The following is a 27,954-nucleotide window of genomic DNA, read 5'->3' as shown; positions in this document are numbered from 1 at the left end:
CATATTACATTTTTTTTTTTTTTTTTTTTTTTTTTTAACCCCAGAGCAAGTTCTTAGTTTGTTACACAGCCATAAAAAGGTTTGAGCCAAGTGTGGAATTAGTGCAAGAAGTGAGCAGACACCCGTCTATATTTGCTGAGAATACATATCCTGCAGAGCAGGATATCACTGAACAAGACTTGTCAGAAAAAATAACAGAAAGCAGTGAGGACGGTCAGGAATACAGTCCTACGATTAAGGATTTTATTTAATTTTTTATTTACAGAAGACTCTGTACTACCTTTATATTATGTTTTGGGTTTTGCATTATGGTTTTTAAATAAGATAATCAATTTATAAAGATATTCAGATAATCTGCAGTGAATGTGAATGTCAAATTAATACAATATCCTGACAACTGAACATTGTGTGAACTAAAGATGTGTTGATATGTCTCTCATATCTAGTAATGACCAGAAGGAAAAACCCTAAATGCATACTGAAAACCAGACCATTTCATAATGGTACCAAAACTATTTCAAAATTAATATTTATGATAAACACTTTGTACACAATTGTAATGATCTTAGAAACTCAATGTTTTAACAATCTATGAGTACGCTGAAAACACAGATTAGCATTCCCAAATGAAAAGTCAGTATCATATTAATAGGTCAAAGGCAGCATGAACCAGGTCAAAGAAAAAAGTAGAGATGAAAAAGAAAGGAAAAGTTATCTATCTAGAAAACAGAGATATGACTGGAATAGACTACACAAAGCTTAGCAAGTCATTAAGAACTGAAACTTAAGAGAATGGTTACTTGAGATCTGAATTAAAAACTGTCCTCTTCCTCCCTATTTACCTCTCTCCTGTTTAGTTGACAAAAACAGCATAGTCCTAACCCAACCGAACCCCCAGGAGTCACACACTCAGCAGCTGCCAGAGCTAAGATAAAAGTGAATACACAGGAAACAAAACAAGAGGAACACGCTCTGTCATCAAAAGAATATATTCCAATACCCATCTCCCTACTGCTTGCACTTAAGAGCCAGCTTTGGTACCCACATGCTTGCACCCCAGGCCACTTCAACAAATCTGAATGTCAGAGAACTGATAGGTGGACACAGATGGGGTTTTCTAGCAAACTTAATTAGTTCATGATTAGCAGATGAGTGGAAATGCCTACATAAGGAAGAAATGATGGCATAACTGGGAACAGAGGTGATAGAGAGAAAACATGCCCTCCCCGCCCCCATTTTGGAAGCCTGGAGCTGTAAATTTAGCAAGGCCTTATATTGAAACCTTCACCTAAACCACTTCTCAACACAGATCACATTTCAAAAGCAAAAATGAGACATCAGTTTAAAATCCAGATGTGATCCTTTAGTTTCTACATAGCTGTAGGCAAAACCTCTTGCATCTTGTTAGGATTTTTGTACAACAGTTCCCACTAGGAGATCTCAGAACATTCCTGGGTCAATTAAGGATGCTTTACAGTTTTAAAAGTCTAAAGCGTCCTCAACTGACAGAACACTCACTCGTGGCACATACCTGTCCTTTTATATAATCTATCCAGAGGCAAGTTCTAGAATCGCCCCACCCTCAAATGCTGAAATTCATAAGCATTAAACAATCCCATCCTAAAATGCAAGTCTTAAATGTTACAGAACACGAAGAGACTAAATATAGGTAAACTAACCTTACTGCAAACTCACTCCATTCTTAATAGTCAGTCAGTGCCTCCCATGTTTTAAATGTCCAATTTATGTTCATTTTAAATAGCAGGTGAAGAAAAAAATTAAGGACATCTGAAAAAAAAGGACAACTGGAAAGGTACTTCCAAAAAGCACAAAGAAACACAGAGGAAGAATTCAAGCAGCCCAGAATGGCAGAGGTTTCTCCTTCCATCTGAGATTAACCTAAAATTTTCTCTGCAATGCCAAAAAAATCTGCTAAATACCTTTAAAATATATAACTTATGAATTTCATCTCTCTCTGCTACCAAACAATACCTTCTTTCACCTCAGTAATTCACCCTTTTATTACTTAAGCAAACTGCTGAATGGACAAGCATCCCCTGTGAACTTTCAATTTGTAACAAAGACATGGGTACTTCATATCCATCTCCCATAACAGAAAAGACATCTAGAAGCACTTTGACATTGCCAGAAACTTTTAATAAATAATACCCGACTACCTGTCCTTTCCAAGTCTTCCTAAACATGCTTAACTGAGCCTGAATTCTGGGGAGTGGAAAAATCCCCAGTTTACTACTTTGACCTGTCATTGCAGTCTATGGACTGTCTAGTCAAAATTGCATTACATTTATGAATTGGAGGCACTTATTTTGGTGACAAATGTATCCTTCTTAAAGGCAGGAATTTAACTGTGATATTTCAGGAAAGTTTTGGCTTAAAATTGACTCTAAAGCTTGTATCAATTTGCATCAACTCCCATCTCCAGGGAGATCCTCTGTCTTTTTTTTTTTTTTTTTTGGTGTGTCAGAGAAAATCTTGATTAACTCAGATACACACTATACAACAGGTTTGGGTCTCTTCATGAGTACAGTATTTTCCTATACAACAAAAAAAAAAAGTTCTAGAGAGACATAACCCCAAATTTCTTAGTTTTGACAGACATTACTGTTAAACCATACACAAAGCAAAGCTAGAAAAGGAAGAATTCTGTTTTTCCCCACACTTCTCTAAGCTCATTCACTGGGCTTATTTCCTCTTCACAGCTTTAGAGGGTTAAAACTACACTGCAGTAGCAGCACATGTGCTCCATGCCCATAATGTAATGAAAATACAAGTATAACACCACAATGTTATTTCTCACCTGTTCTGGATGCAGAAGCTTCCACCTAGTGCCAAAAAGATGTTAACTAATCAAGACATTTGCTTAGTATGTTCCCCAATGAAGACACTCCACACGATCTGTAACTATCATCTTAAAAGAAAATGCTCCTCAGAATTACACGGGTATACAGTCCTTCCAACCATACCAGTCAAATAAAAAAAATCATGCAGTGGTAGTATTGTACTCACAGACAGCAGACTAAAGCAAGCAGAAGGGACATCCCCCACTGTCAGCTTGTTTTGACCTTCAAAGGCAACACATTTAAGTGATTAGCTATTTTGCCACTAATCTCTAGATTGTAAATGTAGTCCTGAGTTTACCAATTCCTACAAATTGCTAAATGTCTTTATATGCATTTACAGTGTATGACAAGCTCTAAAGCTCTCTTTGTCTTGTCTTTTCTGAAATAAGCATCTGTCCATTTACAAAGAAACAGAAAGCACTGAGGGGCTACTGATCTCATCACAAATCAATGGCAGAGATGGGAAACAAAAGCTATTTTACCAGCATCAGGTATGACAAGTCTCCTTAGCTCATTTGTCTCACTCCTCGATAGATTCCTCTAAAAATCTCCTTTAAATATTTCCAGATCACATTTTTCCTCAAGCCCTTCCATTTTACAGCAACACAATCATCAAAATCTCATTAACAAATGCCACCTTTGATCTGTGCTCAGCAACAGAATTGTAATTTACATTTACTCCTAGACTATGCCTCTAGCAACTTAAAAAGATTTAAAATTCTTAGAGCAAAAAGTTTACCTGCACACTATGCACCTTGGAAGACCCAAGCAAGAAAGAGGGAGAAACGAGCACCTCTTTAGAAATCCCTGTGTTGGACAAAATACGTAAAGTTGTGGCTCTAAGACAATTTAAGCCATTCCATTGCTGCAACAGTTTTACTCTCCAGCACCATACAATCCTGCAGCAGCACATAGTACCACCCCCTCCCTATCACTTAGCACTGGTGCTCATCTGACCCACTGGTGAGCGGGTAAGCCTCCTACACCAGCAGGAAACTATGCTGTTCTTTTGTGGAATTCGATTTCAGCAGGTATTGTAAGCTGAACCAACTCACTGTAGGATCTGATCAATTCAGGTGTCAACTGCAACAGAGGAGGCTGGATCATAGCAGTGACAGCAATGGTCTGAACAGCTTAAATTGTCAAGATAGTGCCATTTGGAGACTGCAGAATTGTCTAAAGTTAGATTTATTTTTTTTTGCTTCCTACATTTACAACTCTATGGTCGCTACACTAACCTAGCTTCCAACTAACAAGCCTGTCAAGACTGATTTCTTTCTCCAACTCTTGTTCTCCTGTCCTATGCAGATAGTACATTCTCCAGCAGTTCCCACTCTGCCAGGTAAGAAAAATTTGCAGAAAAGTTGCTATCAATGCCCAGCTGCCAGCCTTGTTTGAGCACGACAAACAATTACAAGCATTAAGACATGCAGATTACACATATGGCATCCCTTTTGCCTGCAGCCACAGACCTTATTCACCTCAAAGCATCCACAAAGGGCATGCACTTTCAGAATCCTGCCTCACCTTTAGTCCCAAGCATGTAAGGAGGAGTGCACAAAGAACCATTTCAGTCTTAGGCCAGAATGATCCTGGGAAGATTGACAGGAGAAAAAAAAAAAAAAAAAAAAAAAAAAAAAAGAAATGAACATGCACATCTCAAAAACTTCTGGTCATTATTAAGTAACTTCTCTCCACCTTTCTGCCTACACTCACACCATGACTCCAACCCGTAACCTCTCCTCACTGTCAGCTGGATGGCTCGAGTGCCTGGAGTACTGTGGTGAATGGACAGAAGGACAGACAGGCTGTGAAAGCGAGGAGGAGGGTTTGTGCTCCACACAAAGGAGCAGATCACATACACACAGCTTTGCTTTGGAGCGCATAGAGCTAGTCAAAGAGACCAGCAACAGATGCAACTTGCAAACACAGTTGTGACCATGGATTTGGATTCCCCCCACCCCACCACCCCGTGAGGGTGTCAAACTTTGTGACAGATTGCCCTGAGGGGTTGTGGAGACTTCATCCTTGGAGATATTAAAAACCTGACTAGATATGCCCCAAGCAACCTCATCTAACTTCAGAGCTGGATCTAGCTTCCAAGCTGGCTGCTTTGAGCAGAAGGTTGGTCTAGATGACTTTTAGAGGTCTCCTCCCATCTCAATTATTCTATGATTCTCTGTGGCATTCTCCTGCAATACACCTGGCCTCTTATGTGGCTGCAAGAACAGGATGCATACTCCACAATGCACTTTTTCACAGCTCTAACTAGATTTGTGGGTTCACTGGGAAACATCCTTTCTTTCTTTTGCCCCATCAGTATCATCAGACAAGTTTTAACAGTCATTAATAAAAAATAAAGTTCTTCATGCTGGAAGTGATAAGTGCCTCCACAGGTTTGACAATTGGGAGTGGAACCACAGACTGATTCCCTGACCACAATGAAAACTGGAAAGAGATTTAAGCAGAAATTTAGTATATGGTAAAGGCAAATTCTGTCTAGAAAACAAAGTAACGAAGGGGAAAAAAAAGTTGTGAAGCTTTTATTTTTAAGCTATAAACATCTGAAAACAGGTCTTGCTCACCACCATTCCGTTCTCCTGGTGGAAGCAGTCATCCAACAATACAGTCTTTCACAGAAAGATGCAGGTGCAGAAAGTTGTCAGGGGCACAGAGGGTAGTCCCTTTTAGGTCCTGAGTTGAGTTTGAATCCAGTTTTGTGGAACAAGTAAGAGCTACTCCAAATCTTTAAAGGATTTTTATGGTACAACTTGTCTCACTGGGAATAAGCACAGATGGATTGCAACCCAGGCGAAGGAGAGCTAAATCTTTATCTTAGTCTACAGGATATTCACAAGTATCATCTGAGTCAGGGACACAGAGTAACACTAGCAGGAGAACTTGATAGGGGCTCTTCTGTTATTAGTAAAAACTTTCTTTACTGAGAAGGAAAAGGCATGATATAGGAATGAAAGCCACCCCTCAACAACATGAAGAGGTAAGATTTGGATGGCTCTGCTTTCTGGAACAGTGAGCTAAAAGAAACATGTGGTTAGTGCAGGAAATCCTGCAACTCCTAAAAAATAATGTCAAGATAATAACAACTGACTGCCTCTACTATGGCAGGCTCAGTCAGGTTCACTAGTGCTCCCTTCTTGCTTTATATTAAGAAAAAACTCAAAGCACAACGTTCTGCCTGGCCACAGAACTAAGAACATAGCTCATCCTGTGGGTCTGTTCCTCATCCAGGAATAGAAGGTCTGATATTAATAATGTTGATATCCATAAGTAATATATTACTTTCATATATATACAGGTAGATAGATGGTGATGTTCTTAACCATGAAAAACAGCCTGCAAGGCACCTCTCAAAATATGAAATATGAACAGTGAAAGCAGCGCTGTCAAAAGAACCCAAACAAAAAGAATTCCAGGAATGGAATAAGGTATTTTCCAAAGCAGTTGAGAAGTACAGTAACAATGGGGATAGGCCAATTTACATATTCATGAAACAAATATGAGGGAGAACAACGCACAAGAGCAACACCTCTAGGTATTTAGACAGGTAAAATAATCCCCTACCTTCACTGACTGGATACATATGTATCTTGAAGGTAAATATATCCATGGACTACTATTCAGAGTATTGTCTTACCCCAGTAATTGGTTATCATTGCATTGCTACTGTTTTTCCCTACATCCACGTTTCCCAAAGCCTGGCTAGTAAATAGTCCCTAAATGACTACACATACATTATTTACAAAGAATGTGTGTATACAATATTACATTAAAAAGCTACATTAAGAGAAAACTATTGAAGCCACAGACAAACATATAAAGGTTAGCAGAAGCCACAACTAAGGATCTGTCTATAGCACCCCACCCACATACTGTCTTCAATTACACAAACATTATTTTTCCCCACAGCATTTATCAAATGTGCACAGGAACTACAACACTCAATAAACTGCTACTTAGCACTGTATTTTCTTCTATACTGTTCAGTGTGTAGTCCATGGGTTGGTGTACTAAAATCCTTAATTTCTTCTTGAGCTTTATTTACTGCACTTATCACAGTAACATCTTCGTGCTTCACAATCTTAATTTATTTTGTCAACACCACAAGGAACTGGTAAGTATTCTACTCATTTCCCTTATGGGGAAGGAAGCCCAAAGATAAGTGTTAAAGAAGGAATTCTAGACACCACATTTGGGAGACCATGATTTCTCAGTTGCTGATGCTGCTCCATTGATTTTATTTATAGATGCAAGTATGCAGCACTTCCAAAGAAGCTGATCCTAGTATACAAAGTTTGGGCATTCAGAAAAGGCAAAAACATGCAGCTAAAGGCAATTTCTGAACAGTCCCATTTAAATCACCAGACTAACACTTTTCTTCCAGCAATGTTCTGCTTCAATTGTTACATAGTCCTGTAACAACAAAGAAGGCATCCCACAAATTGTCCTCTCCTGTGCTAAGCTACAGGTTATATTTTCAGAGCAAAACACCCTCTACTTTAAGAAGGCTGATGAAAAAGTAGCATGTGATCAAGTAATTTAAAATGTAGTATCTGAAAACAAGTATGAACCAAAGGAGTAGAAAAAAAAAAAAATTGGGTTTTCCAATTTCTAATTTTTGGGTATTTGCTGTTGCTACTCATAATATTATTTTATCTTCACATTTGCAGATAATCAAAACCAAACTTCATCACTTGGCATCTAAGTAACACATGCATGACACTGGTGGAATAGTGCATGAGGGTTAGAACAGTTTTATCTACCATAGAGACCTCTGACACTTGAGCTGACAGCTGAGTGTCAGCAGCACTGCGTCAGCAGCCAACACCGACCAGCACTTAAGGCAAATGGGCTCCACTGCCACCAAATATTTGTGTAACCAACTGGCAGAGGACTGTTCCTCAGCAGGAGAGAAAAATCTCTGGAAGGTTTGATTCCACTCCAGGTATTAGGAATCAGCAACTTCTTAATGCAGCTTGATTTGTCCCACTTTCTCACTCCCCACAGGATTCATCCCCCTACATGTAAGACCTGTGTTTCCACTTCCTTTCTGTCCACCTTCATTCTATTCTCCTTATATTTCCAGTTAATTTCCAAGCTACGGATTTCTCCTACTGTCAAAGTAGCTGCTTTGCCAGCAATTCTGAATACCACTCTAACCACTCCATTTCCTGCCTTGCCTCCAAATTTGTTTTCCATTTGAGGCTCCTTGTTCAGTCTGCATCTCCTCCCAGGGAAGTTTCCACACTCAACCCATGTTCCAACTGGTTTCCAGCTCCAAATTTCTTCCTGAGCGAAGCAAGTTCTTATCTAGCACGAGTTTCACTATATTCACTGCCTGTTACCGTTTCCCGATCCAGCATGTTTGCAAAGGACGCTGCCTTCACACCAGATTTTCCCACACTGATACCTTGAGGCCCCAGTCCCAAACCAATTTCACTCTTCTTGTCTCCGCTACATTTGACTGGAGTGATTTACTCCATTCAGGTCTCTGTATCACTGAAAGGAGGTATAACCAACACAAATTTCCATTTAAAATTGTGCTCTCAGACCAAACTGCAGCCCATCCCACAGCAGATAAGGCCACAACATCATTAAGTCCTTTTTTTGCATAATACGGGGGTATGTTTCAAACGTTTTAGCTGTGAAGTTTAAATAACCCTCTAAGACGCTTAACAGACTGTTTTTTGAAAGGGTAATAATTTGGGACAAATGTATGTCTACTTTCACAGGTATAACAAACAAATGTCACTTCAGCCACATTGAGCTCCTGTTCCAAGTTAGTTCTTCCAAAAACACCCTTACAAATTTAGGGGAAAATAGAAAAACATACTCGATTTTCCTTGAAGTGCCCTCCTTCAACTGAAAGTTGTCCAGACTCCCTCAAAAAGACATTTAAGACTAAAGGGGCAGGGGGATATTAATAAGGAAGGACAAATTATAAGCAATAAAAATATGGTTTACAATGGAAAGTTTTTGTCCATTGTAATGTTAAGATACCCATCCACAATGTCAAAAAACACCTCATACAATGTTTCATCAGAATCACAGAATCACCTAGGTTGGAAAAGACCCTGGAGATCATCTAGTCCAACTGTTCTCCTAGCACAGTTCCCACCTACAGCATATCCTTAAGCTGTAAATCAACCCTACTCTTCAACCCATCTAGGTTGAACCCCACCACCTCCCTGGGCAGCCCATTCCAACGCCTAACAACCCGTTCTGGAAAGAAATGCTTCCTAATATCTAGTCTGAACTTTCCCTGGCGCAACTTGAGGCCATTCCCTCTTGTCCTGTTGCTTTCTGCTAGGCTAGAGGCTCAAACCCAGCTCTCTGCAACTTCCTTTCAGGTTGTTGTAGAGGGTGATAAGGTCTCCCCTCAGCCTCCTCTTCTCCAGACTAAACAATCCCAGTTCCCTCAGCCACTCCTCATAGGACGTGTGTTCCAGACCCTTGACCAGCTTTGTAGCCCTTCTCTGGACATGTTCGAGTAACTCTATGTCCTTTTTGTAGTGAGGGGCCCAAAACTGAACAAGTTATCAAGGTGCGGCCTCACCAGCGCCAAGTACAGGGTAAGATCCCTTCCCTGTCCCTGCTGGCCATGCTAGTGCTGACACAAGCCAGGATGCCATTGGCCTTCTTGGCCACCTGAGCACACTGCTGGCTCATATTCAGCTGGCTGTCAATCAATACCCCCAGGTCCCTCTCTGACTGGCAGCTCTCCAGCCACTCCTCCCCAAGCCTGTAGCGCTGCTGGGGGTTGTTGTGATACAGCTTAAGAACAGAATCAGTACTAAAACCCAAGATTTCCTTGCCCAAGCTAAGCAAAGTAACAGTTTTGTGCTAGTGTCACCTGCCTGGCCAACAGATAAAACCAAGGTTTTGTTTTCACAGTCATAAAATCATCTAAGTTGGAAAAGACCTTTCCATCCAGTCCAACCATTAACCTCACACTGACCGTTCTCAACTACACCAGATCCCTCAGCACTGTGTCAACCTGACTCTTAAACCCCTCCAGGGATGGGGGCTCCCCCCCTGTCCTGGGCAGCCCATTCCAACGCCCAACAACCCCTTCTGGAAATAAATACTTCCTAAGAGCCAGTCTAACCCTGCCCTGGCACAACTTGAGGCCATTCTGTCTTGTCCTATTGCTTATTACTTGTTTCAAGAGTCTCATCCCCAGCTCTCTAAAACCTCTTTTCAGGTAGCTGTGGAGGGCAATGAGGTGTCCCCTCAGCCTCCTCCAGACTAAACCCCCCCCAGTTCCCTCAGCCGCTCCCCATCAGACCTGTGCTCCAGACCCTGCACCAGTTCCGTTGCCCTGTTTTATTTCAGGCATAAGAGAGAAACCAAGCAATACACTCTCCTTACTTTACTGGAAAGCAGGGAAGAAGGCATTACAAATTAGGACATCTCATCCATTTACCATTTCGAGTGCCTGAAATTATACTTTTAAATAAATCTTGACTTTTACAGGAAGTAAACATAATGTCAGTACATCAGCAGTTTCAGCAGTTAGGTCACCCATTCAGATGTCAAAGTATAAAACGAGCAAATTAAGTCAGAAACACTGGTCTTAGTGCAAGCAGCTAGCAATCTAATCACAGGCATAAATCAAGCCTTCTACTCACTGTGGTGCCTTAGACAAATCTCTTAGCTTTCCTATATATTATTTCTGCACTGGTAAACATGGCAAACCACTGCACTCATACTACGAGAATATTACTGAGGATTTAATCTGTGTTGTCAAAAAGCCCTAAAATTTTCAGATTAATGTTATTTGGGGCCTACTGAGTAAACAGTTATACAACTGAAAAAAGTCTGTGCTCCCAATCTCCAAAAACTCTACTACTGGTAGATCAGACGTTTCTGTACTGAAACAACATATACATTTATATTCCATCATGATATACGGTACTCTCACTTCATAAAATACTGTTTGAACAGATGGTCCCAATATAGCAAAAACAAACTAACAAAAACACTAAAGGCCAAAATTCCCTTGAGTGCCAAATTTAATTCGTTCTAATCTATTTAAGTAACGTTTCTACCAAAAATTAAATCCTCAGATGATTCTCAATTGGGTGATCTAAGCAGCCTCAAGAGCTAATTGAAAAATGAAGTCAGTAATTTTTATTGGGGGTGAGGGAAAGCAAGAGAATCAATTCATTAATTCAAGACCTTCACAATACTATTTGGAGCATAAAAAGAAACTTGGAAGAAGCAGCTTGACTTTTCACAGTAGGTTCACAAAGGGACTTTGGCACTTTTCATAGTAAGCATTTGGTGGTGGTGGTATACTTTTCCCTCATCATTCAAGGACAGTTACTTGGATATGGAATCCAAATATTGACACACTCATTAGGCTACACAGTCTTCCTAAATTGGTCTCTCTCTGTTCACATCAATCTGTTTTGTGTTACATAAAGCAAATATCTACCAGGTCAAAGATGAAAATATTACATCTCTAAGGTCAGGGCACGAACCTGAAAAAAAATACACTTGTATTCCACTAGTTCCCCAACCTGTGACCAAAGCTGTAAGAGAAGTCTCTTACACCTAGGCAAATGCCCCAGCCTCCAGATTCTATACAGTGCCAGTTCTTCTCTGCACATGATGGATCAATAAGCCTCCTGAGAAGGCTCAATGGAGATGGTCAAGGGCAATGTACTTATGAAGTTCTGGGAGAAATGTGGGAAGTGTCTGACCACACCTGAGGCACAGGAAGCCAACCTTAGACTATGACAAAGGGTACTGGAAAGTGGGTATTAAGATAAAGGGTTATAACAGTTATGGGGGCTAGCTGACTCTCAGTTGAGTGTATCAACTGGTTGTGTAAATGTTTGTCCTGGAGAGCAGCAAGAGCATTAAAGTCTTCCTGAGGTAACTAGACCAGCTCAGGGGAGCATATAAAGGGCTCAGCCCAACCTAGAGTATAAAACCTGAATGACTACTCAAAAGAGCTACCAAGAGAGCAATGGGTTTGAGCCAATTTAAAATCCTTTATGCCTTCCCAGTCACTGGGGATGCACAGCACTATGGCAGTGAGCATACTGGACAGACCTGTAACAAGAATCACGTTTGTACTGTAACCCCAACAGCTCTGCCTATGTAAATTACTTATTTCTATTCCAGAACTACTTCTCAAACAATAAATAGTTTTATATTTTGAACAACTAAAGGGAACACTTACACAATTTTTTACAAACACTCCCTCTTCTGTCCTTGCAAAAACTTAAATTAAAAGCAAATCCCCCACAGAAGTACCATTGTACCAACGCAACAAGACAACAGGCTAGATACCTAGAGGACACTTTCAAATCGAGTTCTTCAGACTCAAGGGAGGTATTTACTGATCTTCTAACTGCAATGTTTCCCTACCAAATCTAATTCTTCTTTAGACAGAAACCTCTAAGAAACAGGATTTGACAGCATGGATTTTCCTCACCCCTTGCCAAAATGGATCAAATCACTAGTCTGTCTCTTCCAATATCTGTTCTTCCACTATGATAGTACTGGGCATGTTCAATTCTTCAATATTTCTACCTATATCACACAACATCATGTGTCTGAAACAGAGAACTGTCTTCATGTTAAGCACAGAGTGCAAGTGTTTCACTGGATTAGTTTTTACTTTAGCTTAGTAAGGAGCACATTCCTCTCCCCTCTCTTTCCTGAGAATATATTCCTAAGGTTTGGAAGCCAAATTCTTCACTGGTACAATTTCACTGAAAGGAAAAAAAAATATAAAAGAGAAGCATGCCTTCTCAGGAGAAAAAAACCCAATAAATTCCACGTTTTACTCACAGATGTGTTGAGATGAGCAATAAGCACTGCAAGACAGTCCCCAGTTCAATACTTGTACTATACGGAAGTACAGAGCAAGAATACCTTTCTGTATGATAGGAAAACCCTTCTATTAAAGCAGCTAAACAGTTAAATTAGTCATTCTAGCAGGGTTTCTCTGACAACATAAGCAGAATACCTTTGTTTTCAGGTATTCTGCTTATATTGTCAGAGCACATATAAGACATCCTGCTTACCAAAGCTTGCTTAAACTTCTGACCATTCCAAGGGCATTTTAAAACTCTGTATCACACTTTTAATCCTAAAATGGACTGGACCTTTAAACATATACAGAAATCATGTCAGCTCTTTCATTCAAAGAGCAAGCATTAGAAGGAAACCATCACATATTTTTGTGACATTATAAATGTTAATTATTTATAATATAAGGCAATAAAATATGAGTGATAGTTTCATTAGTGACACACACCCCTTTTATTTTGTTCTCCTTTTCATTTCAGTCTTTCCATGCAGCAAAGAGCAGATATAAAAGATAAGCATAATTCTTGAAACTGGTATTTCACCACATTTTATAGACAGAGTTTATAAAAATAAGAAAATAAAATTACTTGGTTCATGGCCACTGGACTCCTGGAAGTCCGTTATCAGTTAAAGCACAGGTCTGCACACTGGAAGACCCATCTCAACACCGAACAAATTTCAGCAGTACCAGTTTCTCCCATATTCAGTCACAGGATCAATCAGCTGCCCATCATTCACGAATGGGTAACAACTGGACTTGAAGAAAAGATGGAGAAAAACAAAGCTACTGTTTAAAAAACAGGTAAAGAGTACTTCTCTGATCACAAATCTAGTAAACCAAGCATAGCTGTCAGTTTCTTAAATTTTTCACATCAATATTTGTGTTATCTCCTAATCTCTCACACCCCAACACACACACTTTGCCCTCCTGATTTAAGCACTGCAGCACACTACTGTTGTGCAGTCACATTGTTACCTACCTCCGAGGACTGATACAGCACCAAGAAGCACCCTCCACCACAGAGAGGCTGATTTAGTTTAAAACTACACCAGTATGCAGACCTGGTTCACCATGCAACTGCTCAGACACAGAATAATTTTGAGAAGATCAAATACATTGTTAGCCTTTGTTATTTAGCATCAACTTGAGATAACAGGCAATCATTAATGTAAGAATAGCAATCTCTGATAGTAAGGAAGAAAACTGCAAGGACACCCAGGGTCACAGAGTATAAATCTTTTCGTCCTACGTGCATCACAGGGAAAGTTGTGTTTGGTGTCACTGTTCTGAAAGAAAACAATTCTTCCTAAAACATGTGGCAGCTGTTAAAATGCAATGTTATTAAAATATGTTTCTATGATAACTAAAACAAATGTTTGAATTGCTGATTTTTCTACTAGAGATGTTATTTGTCTGAAGTATCTAATGTTGGGGTGGTCACATAGTCACTCACCCCTAAACACAGCCAGCATTCTAGAATCCCCTCTATGAAGTTCTTAACTGCTTACTACTAACACCTATAGCTCAGGAAGGTCTCACATCAATCAGACTAGCAAGTGATCAGCTTCTACAGTTAAAGAACATCCCAAACAGTTTCAAGTGGTTCTGAGCCCAGCACTTTCAACACCACAAAATCCACTTCATGTCTTACCACTTTCCAGTCCTTTGCACACAATGCAGTTTGTTCTCCAGTTCTCACTACTGAGTTACAAACCAATTTCCCAACTCTGCAGAGGAAGCAATGGCTGCTCTGACTGTTGTTAGTAGCAGGAAACAGGCCAACTCTGCAGTGCTCAACAAGGCACCTTGCCAAGGCCACTTGCCTCTGCTCCACCACTCCCAGAGCCACTGCTGCACACTGCAGGACACACTCTTACAGGAAGGTGTACTGCTGGACTAACAAATGACAGGGGACTGCTGAAACAGCAGGAAAAAGAAGTGATTATGTTCCCTACCGCGTGATAGAAGGCAGTCTTTAGGTGACTTAAAGTTGATTTTAAAATATTAACGTTTTGGTATTTTGATATTGCAACTGTTTTGTAGATGTAAAAACCCCTCTCATGACAGATCTAGCTGATAAAGTGCTTTTCTTACCATTACACTGAAAACACAGGAATTTTTTATCCAACCTAACCCTTTCTTCCCCAGCTTTCTATACTTCACAAATTTTTTTCAACTGTCCCAATTCCTCCATGTTTATTTCCAATGCTATCTACCCCAGTGTGAGGAAGAAAAAAAAAATCAAGTATTACAGCTCTTTGTTACTAGTTCAGACCAAATTAGAAATGAAGGACAGATCACATGAAACAAAATCAGATTTTATGAGATTAAAGACTTAAATAAAATAGTGACTAATATTGCAAATTTCAGGTCCACACAGGAAACCTCGATGCCTAAACTAGCACACAAGCAACCTTTACCAAGTTAAAAGAATCTGTCTTCTAAATACTTCCTCTGCAGAACAAATGAAGAGATCGGTTCCCAGAGGTCATCCGATTCAAGAAAAAGCAGCTGACCATGCGCAAAATATTGTTGTCCAAGAACAGATTACTATTTTGTCCTTTTTATTCCTTACCTAGGCTAATCACTGGCTTTTACATTCCCAAAGGAAAAGCTGAAAAAGTGTTAGGAAAAGTTCACCCTCTGTTTTATGCTTTAGGACACTCCAACTCACTGCAGCATCTCTAGTAGTTGAAAGCTCACAAAAGCAACTTTCCTTAAAACTATTTTCCTTCACAGGACAGTATCAGAAAATACAGAGACTCCAAAAACCTACAGTAAAGGAATTGAAAGTTGCTGGCTCAGTATTCTCCAACTTCTGCTATCCTGGTAGCAAAGGATTTGAATGAAGATAATCTTGTATATAACTTCACCAAAGGAAGGATCCAAATTTCCCTAGCACTTTCTTCACCAACAAGCAGTTTTTGAACTGTGTTTCCCTACAGATATGGTGTGTAGTCTGTGGGGATGATTAATGCCAAGTCCTAGACATGGGTGAGAAGAAACAGAATGCTCTGTTAAGAAAGAGGAGACAACCAATGAATTACCTTTTGCCTTCTGTCCACTAGGTCTCATATCATACTTATGCTTCCTCCACCCATACCCACATCCCACCCCCAACACTCCTGCTCACAAGCTTTGTCTAGTTTCAAATTCCCCTACCCCATTATATCACTGCACTAGCAAACTTAGATAAATAGTTTAAAATTACACGTTTTTAACAGGACTCACTGTTAAGACTTCAGATGTGCATCTGAAAACATCATGCAGAGTTTTGTTAAATTACCTGCTATATATTTCAAACGAATATAGGACTTGCCAAACTAATTTAGGCAACTAGCCATTTCATTTCATAACCCAGTGCTTTCCTTACAGCGGTAAATACCAGATTCTTCAAAGAAACAGCCACACACAAAAAAATCCCAAAGCTGACACTATCAAGCACCCCAACCATAAGAGAATTCCTGTTTTAAAATATCCCTTGAAGGTACAACTAAATCAACATAAACAGGAGGCGTACCCTTAAAGAGCAACCCCATTCTCCCCTGCTCTCCTGTACCAGACCTGGCAAATGCGTGACCACAAAGTGGGTTGATGCAGAACGCTATTCCAACAGAAAATCGTTAATTATTTGGGTGGAGTTAATGTTCCACTGGATTAGCCAACTCAACTCACACAAACGCCAGATCCTGCAAACAAGCAGAGAATTTGGTTAACCTTTTTTTGAATTAGATTAGTATGACAGCAAGCCAAGAGAGACATGAAGTCCTTGTGCAAGGCAAGCAGCAACAGTAAGGCTGTAGAGGGACAAGAGGCACACGGCTGCTCCATGCCACAGTAGATCATATTAGACTGGTTTAGCTCCAAGAATTTAGCTCTTAAGAAACTTAGACTACAGCCACACCATAGTCTGAGCCAGTTTAAATCAGAACAGCTGCAATATTACCCTCCGCTTTTTTCCATACATGCATTTCTATCCATTCCTGAGCACCAGTGTTGTGCATGTCTGATTCAGTAACCATTTCAGTCCACCAAAGAAGCTCAAAAATATTCCCTGATCTATGCAGTTGGACTTTTCCACCTATTTTAACTCAGCTTTTGCCTTGGAGATCTAGAGTACTACTGCCAGAGTGCAAAGGAACCAGGAATGCACAGCTCGGGTAAGCAGCCACTTATTCAAATTAGGCATAAACCATACTTATTTTCAAAAACTATGTGTTGAACTTAAACGACTTCCAAAACAGTTTAAGCACAAATCAGGTTAAGAGTTTTCTTCTAAACTTAAAGGAAAAGCTTTAATTCTACATTTCTTAACCTGTATTAACAATCATTTTTGGACTCATGCTGTGTTGAAGCACCTAACTAACTGCATGCAGTTCATCGTGTGGCCAGTAATACCAGAGCAAGGAGGGGTGCTTGGGATGCTGGGTCATCTCAAGTTCCAGCTGCAGAACAGAAGTCACCAGCAGGGAACTGCTGGGGCCACACCGTTGGCTTGCCTAGGAATCCAGCCACACTTCCCATCCAGCCCTCCAGTACAGCACAGTAATGCCCCAAAGAGTCACTACTGCTGTGTCCATGGAGTGCAACAACCCTGCCTCTCCCTCTCCCTTGGCCATGTCAGGTATGCAACAAATCTTGATATTCTCTGACATACACAGATTTTGTAAGAGCCTCAGCAACACCAAAGTTTTCCACATCTGCCTTTGGCTCTGGGCTTCAATGATATTTTCAATGTGCTTTACTGTCAAGGTACACACCACACAATTGGTGGAAGTACCAAAACTGAAAATGGGCCTGTGTCCCATTGTTCTGCTCAATTTTCCTAAGTTTAAAAGTGTCTTTTCCACTCTACCTCTGCGAGGTAAATTAATTTCAAGGTTTTTTTAACATCTTATGCTGAATTTTTGGTCTCTGAAGTCTTCAGCCATGCTCCTGACAGTCAGCAAGTCCACAAAGTTAAGTATTATGATTACATATGTGGCATCTCTGAAGGTGATATGAAGGTTTAAATAGCACCCTGTAATTTCCAACTTGTCTTTGTAAAGTTAACATTCTTTTAACCATTTACTTAAGAAATTGTCTAGGCTTTAAAGGAGAAAAAAGAGGTCTAATCACAACTGTGAGTATATGAAAACCTATTACTTCCTCTGATACCACCTATCACTGTCTCAGCCCTGTATTGCTAAGCTTTCAACACAACAGGAGAGCTGGAAGCAAAACCAGGTTATTATCCACATTCTCTTTATCAACTCCTCTATGCTGTACAAAGTTTTGCTCAACCTGAACCCATCACACAACAGCAGATAACAGAAAACGTACAGAATGCATTACCTCCTGGATTTTGTTCCAGGGCACCTTTTGCTAGGCCGAGGACTTTAACAAGAAAAATGAAACTAAACTTTTTCTTGTATCCTCCACCAGAAATCTATATCAAAATGTGGCAAAGCACTAGGAAAAAGAAAACTAGAAAATTAAGAGGGAAGATTTTGCATCTTTCTCCAAGGGGAAGAATTGTTTGGTATAAGACAACCGTCACACACACACACACACCCCCCCTCAAAAAAAAAAAAAAAAAATCACAACTAGCCAGTCCAGATTATTTATAAGGAAATTTCTATCTGCAATCTTTCAGCATTTTTACTTCACTCCTTCTCAAAAGGTCAGTTATTTACATAGCTTTGAATGAATACTTTGTTTGAAAATAAATTTTTTTGCATTCTTTCTAGTCATTTCCTTAATTTTTCTCATTCTTCTACCACACATTCTTCAGTATTAGTTTTCCAACTTGCATACTTTATCTTTTCTTCTTGTGATAGATGCAGCATTAGGAGACATTAAATGGAAGAGAGCAGAAAGGCCACAATTCATGCTTGACATATTTAATTCCCTAAAAACAGGCAGAAGACAGGAAAGAAGAAAACATCACCAAGACATAAAAACAATATGCTGAAGGGCCAATTATGCATCTTAGAGGCTGCAGCTGCAGTCCAGGATGGCTGCCTTTGCAGAACATACTGTCTGAAGGACAGCATGCTCAAAGCAGTAAGATGTCCAGACTTTCTGACAAAGTGCCTTGATTTGAAGACATCCTACAGAATTTCACGTCTCTGATAAAAATCAGACACCTCAAAATAAAGACACCTCAAAGACACCTCAAAAAAAATATCTAAATCAAAGTTTAGTAAAAGCAGAATCAAAAATTCTGTTTTCCCATGCATTTGTTTTATGCTTGATTTATGCTACAGTAAGGTACAAATTCTGACCAAAGTTCTTCCCCAGAGTCAGTTTTCAGATTTCCCTCCTACAAAGATTCCTCCATAAGGAACAAGGTGTAAGATCACATGGCAGCCTCTTCTTCAGGGCTGAGGATATTTTTATATTCTCTTCTCACACAGAAATATTCTAATACAACTTTCAGAAATGTAATTATTCCCTGGATATCCAGTGATTTTTTTTTTTTGACTGATATATGGGGAAGAGAAACAGAAGAGGTAAAGGTACAAAACAAGACTGCAGACTCCTTTAGGAAATTCAAATTTAAAAGTTTTTAAAATATTATAACAGTAAGTGTTACACATCTTGACATTGGTGGTATTAACATTCTTCCTATAATATAAGATTACTAGCTAAAGAATACTTTTACTTAACATTTCTAACACACCTTAACGTCCTGCTTTTCCTTTTTAATTGCCACAGGAAAAAAACAGCTAATAGGAAAACATAACAAAAATCTTACAATTTAGTTTTAAACACTGCAAGTCATAGTAACAGTTCAAGTTATTCTGATGCACACACTTAGCTTTTCAGTGCCGTTCTTTTTTGGCATATACATAACTTCATATCCATACAGCAACATGCTTTAGTTATGTCACGTTATTACCTCTAGCTCCATGACAATTTCTATGGTCCAAATTCCTGAAAATTCCTTTTAGTTTACTTAAAAAGTGCTTGCTGTCTTGGAGTCAGAACACAAACAGAAGAAAAAAGTCCCCCTGAAACTCTTAAAAGTGACCCATAAACTTCAAGTACCTATGCAAAAATTAAACTCTAATTTCTTAATTCAGAGGTTCTTATAGTCCTTATCTTGGAATCAACAAACTAAAGCCACCCTCCTCTCTCTTCTACAGGGAAGGCAAAGATAGTTCTAATATGAATTAGCAAAGTTAACAATTATATTTTATTATCACAATAAATGCTAAAGAATGTGTTATTACATACATCTATATTATTTAGATGATGTATGGTTGTCTGGCACACATGGAATTCATTATTTAAGAGTACAGATGCTCCATTTTACAATCTTATTCCAAATACCCTTTCAGCACATTCCCAGACTTAGCTCATTCTCACCAAGGTTTCCATCCTCAATGGTCAGCACCACTTCATCCATCACCAAGGCCCGGAAATCTAGCTCCTCTTCGCAGCACTTGGCCTTCAGCGCTCTCAGGATCTCCTGCTGAGGGTAATCTTCTCTGATGCGACGGTCTGTTAAGAACCACAGCCTGGGAGCAACTGAACTGCACATCTTGGGCTTGTCTCGCAACCTTCAAGGTTTCCCTTCAATGGAACTTCTAGATGGTGGAGAACATGAGACTTGTTAGAGTACATAGGCTCCTATCTTCATGTTCCCCACTGTACCAAGTCTACTCCCTTTGCACAAGTCAGTCCTTTCCAATGGAGTGCAACTTCCAAGTGGGAAAACAATGTCTACACCTAATCTGCAACTGAAGTAACAACAGAAACAAATCCCTTTACATTCAATGGAATGTAAATGTGAAAAATCAGGTCTTGGTCCTCATCCTAGTTTCATTCACAAGCAGTACACATTTGACATAACTACTAGTACTGGTAGTAGCATCCCTCTTTCTTGACAGTACTTAGGAGGCATGCTGAGGACTGAAAACATTTTGAATGGCCATCCCTGCAGGCTAGAATTTCAACATCATGACTAATTCTTTACAATCGGAAATAACTCAGACCCCCTCATAGGTACTGCTAAAACACTAGTGACAGACTTGATGCATCCCTTTCCACCATATATGGAAGACAACAGTGTGTGCCAAATTCTTTATGTTAAAAAAGCAGTCCAGCAGAAAGCAAGAAATCCATTAAAACAGAACTTTTCACATAAGTATTTCAAGACTAATTTGTTCTTACAAATACTTCACATCTACTGTGAAATATATTCAGTATTATCAAGAATATATTAATGGAAAAACCAATGGAACGAGAAGCAGTCACAAAAGGTTAAGAATACCAAACACAAGTACATACAAACTAAAGCAAAATCAAGGTTTGAAACTCAGTGCTAGCCCCTTCTTGCACCACATTTAAAAAAAAGAAAAAAAAAAAAATCACTTTTACTCATAAACCACACTAATGAATTGAGCATCAAAACCAGAAAAAAAAAAAAAAAGTTTCAAAACAAGGAATTTTAATGTTTAGAAGTTATAACAGCAAGGTACTTCTCCATTTCAGAGGACTTGGGACTATTTTTGACTATATACTAAAATATTTTAAAAGCTGTGAAACAATTACAGGTACGTTAAGGGACTACTCATTTACACTCAAGAAAAAACAAGCAGCAGCATGGTGTAGGGAAAAAGAATTCCGGAGAAAAACAGAGCTGTTTTCTGTGACACATTTTAAACTTTCTTATTAAAATAAAGAGGTAGAAACCATTGTTTTCACCAATATAACTTACATGAGTTTCAAACAGAATTAAACTCTGGGATAGAAACAGGACTGTTGCCTAGTAGACCTAATGACAGGGCCTGGTGTCAGCAGAAAATGCAAATGCAGAAAGGCCATATGTATACAACTGCTTTCATTTAATATTACAAAGAATTTTAGTTTCCGCAGTAAGTTTGGGGACCAAAGGTTTGAACAAGTATAAGAAAAAGCTGATTTTATTTAAATTTTAAAAAGAGTTTTTTCTACTAGTATGGCTTTTTCTTAACAAGATAAAACTTTAAGTGACCATTTTTATTCCTGATATTGAGAAGCATAATGACAACAAGCAAAGACTGTGACTTTTTTTTTCCCCCTGTTGCTTTGGTAAATAAAGAGCAACAATAAAGCCAAGGATTAAATTCCTTCATACTAACAGACTGAAAAAAAGCAGAAGCCAGGGAAAAGCAGTCACACATACAGACCTGCCCTTGAGAGCAGTCAAGATGCTCAAGGTAAAGAAGGAAAAGGAGTGTTTGCTCCCTGCAGGAAAATGGGTATGGGAAGTTGTAAAGAATATCTTTTGATGTCTCAAAGAAGCCCTTTTTTCTTTAGAGCAGGTGGAAGTGAAAAGGGCAAGATGAGGCTTGGGCCTGCAATGGCTGACAACCGTCAGATCCTGACCCACTTCCGGCTCTCTCAAAAATGGATTTATCTACACGATAGTTTACAGAAAACTTCCCGGGACAAACTCCTCAGCTAAGAATTGGGACAAGCTATATTTTTCAGAAATGGCACTGCTTCGGCATAGTTCAGAAGGCTTTTCTTGTCAATTTACCTTTATTTCTGCTATTTGCACAAATGACCGGGGAGACCAAACAGCCCCACCTACCGCCTCTCTTGTGAAAAGCAGCTCTACCAAAAGGCGAGCCTATCTCATTTTAAAAACCAGCTACAGAACATCGAGTACATTAAACAATACACTGATTAAAAAAAAAAATATATATATATAAGCCATTACAGATTTTCATCCTGTGTGGGATGGGGTTTTGGTGGGGTTCTTCTTGTTCTCTTTTTTTGGGGGGTTAGGTCCCCTCCCCTCAGTACAGGCTCTAACACTGGTACAAAGAAACAAGTATTTTCTCTCCAGCAGCCTTCTCCCCATTTTTGCTTGCTACTAACCCTTGATTTCTTTGCCAAGAGGGATCTACTCCCATTTTTCTCAAATCTCTTTTCTACATGGCCCCACCTCCACCCCCTTAAATCTGCAGAGGCTGTGCCATCATCTCTCCCCAGCTGCCATTTCAGCACTTTCTTTCTTAAAATCGGCAAAGGGTTGAAGAAGAAAGGAAAAAAAAAAGTATATATCCTTTTCTTTCCTCCATCTTTCTTCTATTTTTGAAAGGAGCTACAGCATCACCAAGAAGAGCCATCCAGATATTTCAATTAGTCCATTAAATGAGCAGGCATATCAAAATGCCTTGCGTATGGGTACTAATATTGTGTTTCATTTCCTCTAAATCCTAGAAGTTTTATAAATATATATACAAAGGCTCCCATCTCATCACGAGGCAAGCAGTTAACAACCTCAAGTCTGGAGGTCAAAATTAAGAATTTTAGATCAAGCTGCAAGCCAGCGTCAGAGGCAGAAACTAGTAACCCTAACTATCGGTTCCTTGACCTCTATGCCAATACCACTTTTTTTTTTTTCCAGGTGGAGAAATATCCTTTTCACACTAACATCCTGCTCCTAAAAACAGAATCTACTTATCAGTTTCAGCCTCTCCTTATAATCTCTATTTTGATTGTGTAAGAAGTCTCACAGAACACAAAACCTGCAATTTACCCCATTAACCCAAACATCTTAACAATCCCTCCCACATCCTCAAGAAAATGGTCTGTAGGAGGAAAGCTTGCCTTGCAGTCAGATGCACAAGAGCCTTAAGCTCTCACGTTGGATATGGATTTCCAGAAGTATTCCCTGAAAACCAACTCCACCCATTTCAATCTAAAAGACAATGCTGGGTGTGCATGGAATACTTCCTAATCCACGAGAGGATCTATTGCGAAATAAGTATAGTATAGATAAGGGGAAAAGCAGATGTTTAAATGTCTTCAAGATGACCAGCTGAAACGCAGTTTTCACTCAAAGCTACTACGGTCAATGTAAGTGCAATCTTTCAATAACTATTTAATAGATTTATGAAAAGGAAAAAATCATCATAAACTTGACTGCATAAAACAGACTGGGAGAGGGTAAGAGGGTGGCATCAAAGTTCTATGATAAAAATCAAACTGTGTCACACCAGCCAAGCAGACACTACTGCATCTGCTTCAGAAAGACGCTGTGTGGAACAGATTCTTAGCAATTTATAGAGGGAACGGAACGTTCACCTCAACTTTGAGCTGTGGCATCCCTGTACTGCTTAAGCTAGGCTTTATTCTGGCATTCACATGGCAGCTTCCTCCCCATCACATGCAAAGATATTTCCTCCTGCATTCCTTGAATCTGCAATATGCCTTCAGCAGCTCTTCTGACAAAAGCATTCACTGGGCTACTTTACTGCTTTACATCATATGCGAGTATGTTTTATTAACGTAACAGGGAATTCAGCCAATCAGATCATCTGTCTAGAGAGATCTGTTAACCTTCTCTGAAGACAGCTCTTTCTCCCTTGAAGGGGTCTTCTCTTCACAGAGAGGGCCTTAAAGAACTGCCTCCAGGTCTCCATCCATCCACTTACTCCTTGTCCTGTCTCAAACACCCAAAACCAGGAGAAAAACAAGCTAGTCTCTTTTTTTTTTTCTTTTTTTTTTCCATTGTGATCTATTTTTCCCTAAGCTGAAACAAGAAACCAGCTATTAGGAGATACTAATTCATTTACATAGTATTGATAAATGTGTAACATAAAAGCTATCAAGTAAGCAAGAAGATCATTCCATATCCCTTCTATTCAGAAAGCAACTACTTAATGTCTTTGTAAATTACAAAGACTAGGTTGTTTCTTCCCTATGTGAATGACAAATGGAATCCCAGATGATTTGTAGCATTAGGAATCAGTGGGATCTAGCTATCTCAGCTGCTCGACTTGTGATCTGATATTGTAGCACACTCCCACTGACTGTAGTGGGATCTGGGAAACAAGTTAATGGACAATTATTACCGTGAGCCCCTCCCAGAATCACCTCTTTTTTAGACCTTGGCTCAGACTCGGCCTCAGTTACAGCAGCTAACACAACTCCACGGATTTCAGCAGTTAATAGAGAGGTAAAACCTAATCCTACTTTTAGCACACCTCTAGACACGTTTAATCCCTACAGCTTAGATAATAATAAAAATCTCATGGAGGTGAGCAGGAAAGAGCAAAGAGACTGGCAGCCATGACTGCCATGGGAAATGGAAAACTAAGGAAAAATACAGCTCCAAGCACTCACCTCAGTGTGAGTAACAGTGCACCTTCACATTTATCACTGATGCATATCCCTTAATTCTTGTTTCCAGAACAGTGCTTGTTATTCAAGTTGGAAACAGTACTTTGCTTTCCTTTTTATAGTAAATTAGGGAAGGCTTGAAACTGAGTAGACACTTCCAATAAACCAATTGTCTCTACCATTACAGCAGTTTCTAGAATGCTATTTTGGAGGACACACCTCAAGACACTGAAGACCTGAGAACAGTTGGTGGATGCTCCTAAGTTATCTCCTGCTGGAGATACCTCCAGGCAGATCTGAATTAGAAAGTCAATCTTAGGTAGCAGACCGGTTAAACAGCAAAGGAAGGGTCATCCAGCGTTATGACCCGGCATATGATCTATCACATGCTGTCATGCAAGTCTGTCTCATCTGAATCAGAAGAGAGCAGTATTTGGAACAGCCCAGAAATACATCTTTTTGTATCACAGGGAGAACAGGTCTGAAAACAGTTCACAGCTGTTTCAAGTATAAAGCACAAATAATTCTTTACCACACAAAGATACCAGAATGATGCTCATCTAAAGAAAATCTTTAGGAAATGTGTATGGATGATTGATATAACCCATGGCGATATATACAGAGATAAAAACTGTCGTCTTGAACCACTTTTTAAAATTGCTTTAGAAAAAATAAATCCAAGGTAAACCAACTCATTCCTGACACTGCTGCTTCATGGTGATGCTTAAGGACAACCTCAAGAAAAATTCCTCCCTTACCTACCAGAGACTAGTTTTCCTACAACTGTCACGTAACTGTTTGAGCATCTCTGGAAAGAAAACATTTTAAAAAATTGAAGAATCTGAAAAATTAAAATATTTCTTTAAATGCATTTTATATGATATATTGAGCAGCTGCAGCGCAATCTGTCCAGTGCTGCTGCATTATCATCCGCCCTCTACACATGCATCACAGAATTTAAAGTCACTGCAGGCAGGTGAACCCCAAGCACACCTCTCAAAGCCTCTCACGGTATTCACCTCTTTCTGCCTGTGAGATTTGTAGACTGCAACACTCAAAGGATATGGGAATACATTAATCGTTCCCATTCATTCCCAGTACAACCCCCCACCCCCGCAGATGGGCAAGTGCACTCCCTGCGATGGCTTTCAACTGTCGGTCCCCACCTTTGCACTGAGTGATGTTAAAAGACGCTAGCAGCAATCCTTCCAGGCACAATTGCCTCTAAAAGGCTGACATCCACACCCGCCCTCCCCCGTCTTTCCTCCGCTGTGTTCAGGCTTGCAAGTAGGTGGTAACATTCCTCATTCACACACCCCAGCTCCTGATCTCCAGTGAATAATCCATTCTCTTCCCTCCCTGCAACACTAGCCCGATACTGGTCAGCAGCAGCTAGCTTTCTTACTTTGGCCTTCGTCTATTTTTTTCCTACAACAGGCTTTTTCACCCCCAGCCCGTGTGTGCACGCACGCCCGTGCAAACAGAACACCCCTTTCCTCCCACACCAGCCGCTTTCTCGAAGAGAGGTCCTTGCACCTCTGCCCAGGTCCCCCCGCAGCGTGGTCCGACACCCCCCTCTCGCCCCCGATCCGTGTGTACACAGCCAGTTTTCCCTCCTCCCTTCCCCCACCCCACTCGCTGTCTCCGTGCGTGCCTCTCCCAGCGCCTGGCGTGGGGGAAGGGAAACATGCACTGGATGAATGAATGAATGGGCTAAAGGGACTTACCAGAAATTTGGGAAGGAAGGAGTGGAAGACGAAAAAGACACCAAAGATGGGTGCTTCCTTCAGCTTGCCAAGTGCTGCTTCAGTTCTGGCTCCCTTAACGAGGTCACGTGTCTCGCTAGGTACCCCTTTTCCTGGATTCTCTACTAACCAAAAAGGGTGGCAAGGAAGTCTTCTGGATGCCTCTAGGCACTGCGCTCCAGAGGAGGGAAGGGTACTACTGAAGCTCCCCAAACAAGCAAGGGATGATGGTGAGGATAATGTTCTCCTGGTCCTATAACGGGCAATGTCTAGCAGATGCCTCAGGGACCAAGGTAGGTTTCTGAGGGGGGAAAGGGGGAGTAAATGACTGTTAAAATAATTCCCAAATTGTCCTCCCCTACGGGGGAGGAGGGATGGGAAGGAGGAAAAAGAGTACTGGTGAAGAGCTGTAGCTTTCTATGTAAAATAAGCTCAATCCTCGGGTCTCTACTTCCTCAGAACTAAACCCCTAAATGACTCTGAAGTCACCAACACCTAGGGAGAAAAAAAGGAGAAACATCCCTATTAGCCATAAACAAACATATAAAGGTATCTAATAAACTAAATCCCAACGGAAGAAAAGGAACTGTACAAGACAGTAAGTAAAGCCGAAAGGAAAAGAAGGGGTAAACACAGTTGGGGGAAATGTGCAACCGTAAATAATTTACAGGAATCTACTACCACAGAAACCCATTTTAAGGGGTGGGGAAAAAAAAAAAAAAAAAAAAAAAGCGCAGCAGTTTGCTCCTTTAATGAACAATGTGAATTCAAATGAAAGATGAATCTGTGTCCACACATGAACGTAGGAAGAAATGGAGTTTTAAAACCTACAAAAACTCTTCCTATTTATTTGTGCGAGTCTTAAACCCCTCCCCCAGAATAACATTTAGAATTCGGATGAGGAGACTGAAGAAAAGTATGTCTCAGGTCAGAGGTATAGATCGCTGTGCATTAGACCCCACTCTGCCACAGAAAATAAACAGCCATTTATAAACGGTGACCAGAAAAGCCCCAAAACAACATGTCTAGAGGGTGCCTGCTTAGATGATGGAGTTAAAACAGTCGCACACTTTGAAAACGGAGCCCCCGGTAGAGCCTAGGCAGTGAAGTCACCAATTAGCTCTTTAAACATCAGAAAACAAAAGAGGAGAAGAAACCTAACTGAAAGATTTCCTTGTGGAAGACTCAACGGCAGGCACACACCCCCCTACATCACGTGAAAAACTGCCCCCCACAAGCGGCGGATTTTTCACACAGGCGCGCACGGGAGCGGCTCCCCCCCTCTCGTTTCTTAGGGCTGCCTGCACCCACGAACGCGTGTGACCACGCCGGCGCCGCGCAAGCAAGGCGGGAGGCGACGAGAGCGCGACCCGCCCGCGGACCCCGCGGCTGCGAG

General features: G+C 40.2%; 1 protein-coding gene across 7 annotated transcripts in view; it reads right to left on the bottom strand.

Annotated features, from left to right (window-relative positions):
• The window catches only part of RIMKLB (ribosomal modification protein rimK like family member B), a 78,286-nt gene that overhangs the window by 50,179 nt on the left and 153 nt on the right, over window positions 1–27,954 (bottom strand). For 3 of the 7 annotated variants that reach the window (XR_003400342.1, XR_003400344.1, XR_003400343.1), the window contains exons 1-2: window positions 26,541–27,925; window positions 20,062–20,282 (exon numbers count right to left, since the gene is read on the bottom strand). Coding sequence is in view for 4 of the 7 variants with exons in the window: in XM_026867719.1 (XP_026723520.1) it covers window positions 20,062–20,236 (175 nt within the window). In the remaining 3 variants the exon portion in view is untranslated. Of the gene's footprint in view, window positions 1–4,388; window positions 4,454–20,061; window positions 20,283–26,540; window positions 27,931–27,954 lie in introns of those variants that run through there. The other 4 variants (XM_026867719.1, XM_026867720.1, XM_026867718.1 and 1 more) reach the window with 4 other exon arrangements.

Source organism: Athene cunicularia (genome assembly GCF_003259725.1).
Source record: "Athene cunicularia isolate RWA chromosome 1 unlocalized genomic scaffold, athCun1 chr1_part2, whole genome shotgun sequence".
NCBI lineage: Eukaryota > Metazoa > Chordata > Aves > Strigiformes > Strigidae > Athene > Athene cunicularia.
The sequence above is the reverse complement of the archived record's forward strand: the minus strand, read 5'-3'. Positions and strand labels throughout refer to the sequence as shown.